Below are 2,954 nucleotides of genomic sequence, written 5' to 3' on the forward strand. Positions count from 1 at the left end.
GTTCAAGTACAGCCTGGTCTACAAAGTAAGTTCCAGGACAGCCAGGGCTATACAGAGAAACCCTGTCTTGGAAAAAAAAAAAAAAAAGAATTCACGAAATAGGCTAACAATGCAGTGAACAACACTTCTTTGTATTTCTTGCATAAAATCTAGAATCTTGCAAATGCTGGGCAAACATTCTAACACTGAGCCATAACCCCAGTCATGTGACTACTGGGTTCCTCCAAAAAAAAAAGCCTATAACATCCAGACCCTCTGTTTTATCTTTCAGATTCAGGTTCATTCTTTCTGCTTCCTCTTTGTCATGTATGTTATACTTATCACTGAATGTGTTCAGTATTTTAATCTTAAACTTTTGTTTACAGAAGCAATATTTGATTATCTAGGAAATAAAAAACATGCTCCTGACTAAATATCTTCTTTCCTTAATTATATTTAAGAAGAGAGGTTTTTACTCAGAGATGGAGAGTGTTTGGTCATTTTATATGCAAATGAAAGGACAAAAAACGAGTATTATTTTCAAAGATAAAAGTTTAGAAGAATTTTTTATTTATATTCTAAACACAGCCATCAATGTCAATTCTTTGTAAATGCCTTCTAACATCCACTTTCTGTAACTATTGTTCCAATTACCTTTGTTTTAATTGCAAAAGATTTAGGAAAGAACCATGAGCCATGTGTTGATGACTCAGGAAAAGCTTAGTGTTGATGCTTCTATAGGGAAGGATACATGGTAAGATTACCTAAAAATTTTAACAGAAGGGAAAATAGCATAACTTTTGGGACATGTAAGTATATGTGCTGGGAAATTAATGAATTAGAATTGATTGAAGGGCCAGGGTAATAAGTAGAGACTTTTTTTCCTATACCTTCTTCCTGTCTTACTTGTCTCTTTACAGCAAGAGTTGGTGAAGACTTTAGACAGATACCCAGATTTTCATAGAAATGCTACAGACATAGAAAGATATTTGTTTATATTTTTATTAATTCATTAATTTAGCTGTCAAAATGATATAAAAAAATCTTCCTCTATGTCAAATAATCACCTGGTATTGAGACCTAATGGGAATCAACCAGACAACCAAGAAATGTATTACATACACAAAACAAGCAGGCATTAGAAAGATAAAGGAACGATATCTCAAAAGAAATGTGTACAGAGAAGGTATAATCATGTTCACAAACAGAAACCTTTCTGAATGATCAGAATTTAGTGTAACAACTGAAAATAGATGAGAAGTGAGATTGGGAATCAGAGTGGATCCATCATAGAGAAGTGATTTACAACAATTTTAGTAACTGAATGCTTTGATCTAAATATTTCCAGAGGTTCTCTGGTCTTCATGAGGTTTAAACTTTGGAGAGTTAATATTTCTAAGTAGAGATAAGAAAAAAACACAAGTCTCCCAAAGGGAAAGTTAATATTATGAGATTTTTAATGAATGAGAAAATGTATGCACCTAAGTTTTATAGTCATAAAACCTTTATGTCCAGTTATCTCAATAAATAGAAAGACAGAGACCTTAGAGAATGTGGTATATGTTTCCCAATCTTTCTCTCCCATAGGTGTCTAGCTTATTTGTCAACAACATGAAACCAGAAAACCAAACAAATATTTTAGAATTTTTGCTTCTTGGGTTTTCCCAATATCCAGAGCATCAACCTATGCTATTTGGACTGTTTCTGCTCATGTTTGTGGTCGCTGTGCTTGGGAATCTGCTTATCATTCTGGCTGTCAGCATTGACTCTCACCTGCACACTCCCATGTACTTCTTCCTATCTAATCTGTCCTTTTCTGATATTTGTTTCATCTCCACGACTATCCCTAAGATGTTGGTGAATATCCAAACACAGAGCAAGTCCATCACCTATGCAGAATGCATCACCCAGATTTATTTTTTCATGGTCTTTGCAGGCACGGACATATGTCTCCTCACTGTGATGGCCTATGACCGATTTGTGGCCATCTGTCACCCCCTTCACTATTCAGTCATTATGAATCCCCAACTAAGTGGCTTGCTAGTTCTTGTATCATGGTTTATTAGCTTTTCATATTCTCTGATACAGAGTCTATTGATGCTGCGGTTGTCCTTCTGTACAAATCAGNTAATTAANCACTTTTACTGTGAATATGCAAAAGCCCTCACTATAGCCTGCTCAGACACACTAATCAATCATATCCTTCTTTATATACTGATATGTGTCCTTGGCTTCATTCCTTTCTCAGGNATCCTTTATTCATACNNTAAAATTGTTTCNTCTATTTTGAGAATTCCATCAACNGATGGAAAATATAAAGCATTTTCTACCTGTGGGTCTCATCTATCAGTGGTTTCTTTATTCTATGGGACAGGCCTTGGTGTGTACNTTAGTTCTGATGCNACTTCCTCTTCTGGGAAGGNCNTGNTGNCCTCAGTAATGTATACAGTGGTCACCCCCATGCTGAACCCTTTCATCTACAGCTTGAGGAACAAAGACATTAAGAAGGCCTTAAAAACACTTGGGACAATACTTTTTTTAAAGTGTTAATTTCACTGGTTTTAGTATTCTGAAGCTACAAAAGTAAAGCAGTGGGATAAAGAAATTCTGTCCCTTAATCATGTACAATTTTTATCCAGTTTGTTCTGTCTTTGATCAAAAATGTTCTGTGACTACTTTTATCTGAAACCGAAATGATATCTCACTTGTTATCCTCAATTCTATCCGCCTCTATTTTATATGACATATTTTTCTCACTTCATTTTAATGTTTACATTTCTGTAATTCAATACAACCATTCAAATATTAACTCCTGAATTATCTAATTAAACATTTTATTTGTTTATAAATAGTTCATTTATAAAACTTAAGTTCATGTATAGGTTTACAATACCTGTGCCTATAAATGTTTTATTAGTTACACACATGCTAGAATGTATGTTGCTGTCAGACGTTCCTTTATGTAGCCTGGACCT

At 34.4% G+C, this 2,954-nt stretch overlaps 1 protein-coding gene across 1 annotated transcript; it reads left to right on the forward strand.

The window, feature by feature from the left end:
* Positions 1 to 1,452: 1,452 nt before the first annotated feature.
* LOC110327825 (olfactory receptor 7D4-like) lies at positions 1,453 to 2,587 on the forward strand. The gene has a single exon (XM_021207056.1). The coding sequence runs from the start codon at positions 1,591 to 1,593 to the stop codon at positions 2,527 to 2,529; it is 939 nt and encodes a 312-aa protein (XP_021062715.1). The 5' UTR covers positions 1,453 to 1,590; the 3' UTR covers positions 2,530 to 2,587.
* Positions 2,588 to 2,954: the final 367 nt, after the last annotated feature.

The sequence above is a fragment of the Mus pahari genome, chromosome 10 (genome assembly GCF_900095145.1).
Source record: "Mus pahari chromosome 10, PAHARI_EIJ_v1.1, whole genome shotgun sequence".
Lineage (NCBI taxonomy): Eukaryota > Metazoa > Chordata > Mammalia > Rodentia > Muridae > Mus > Mus pahari.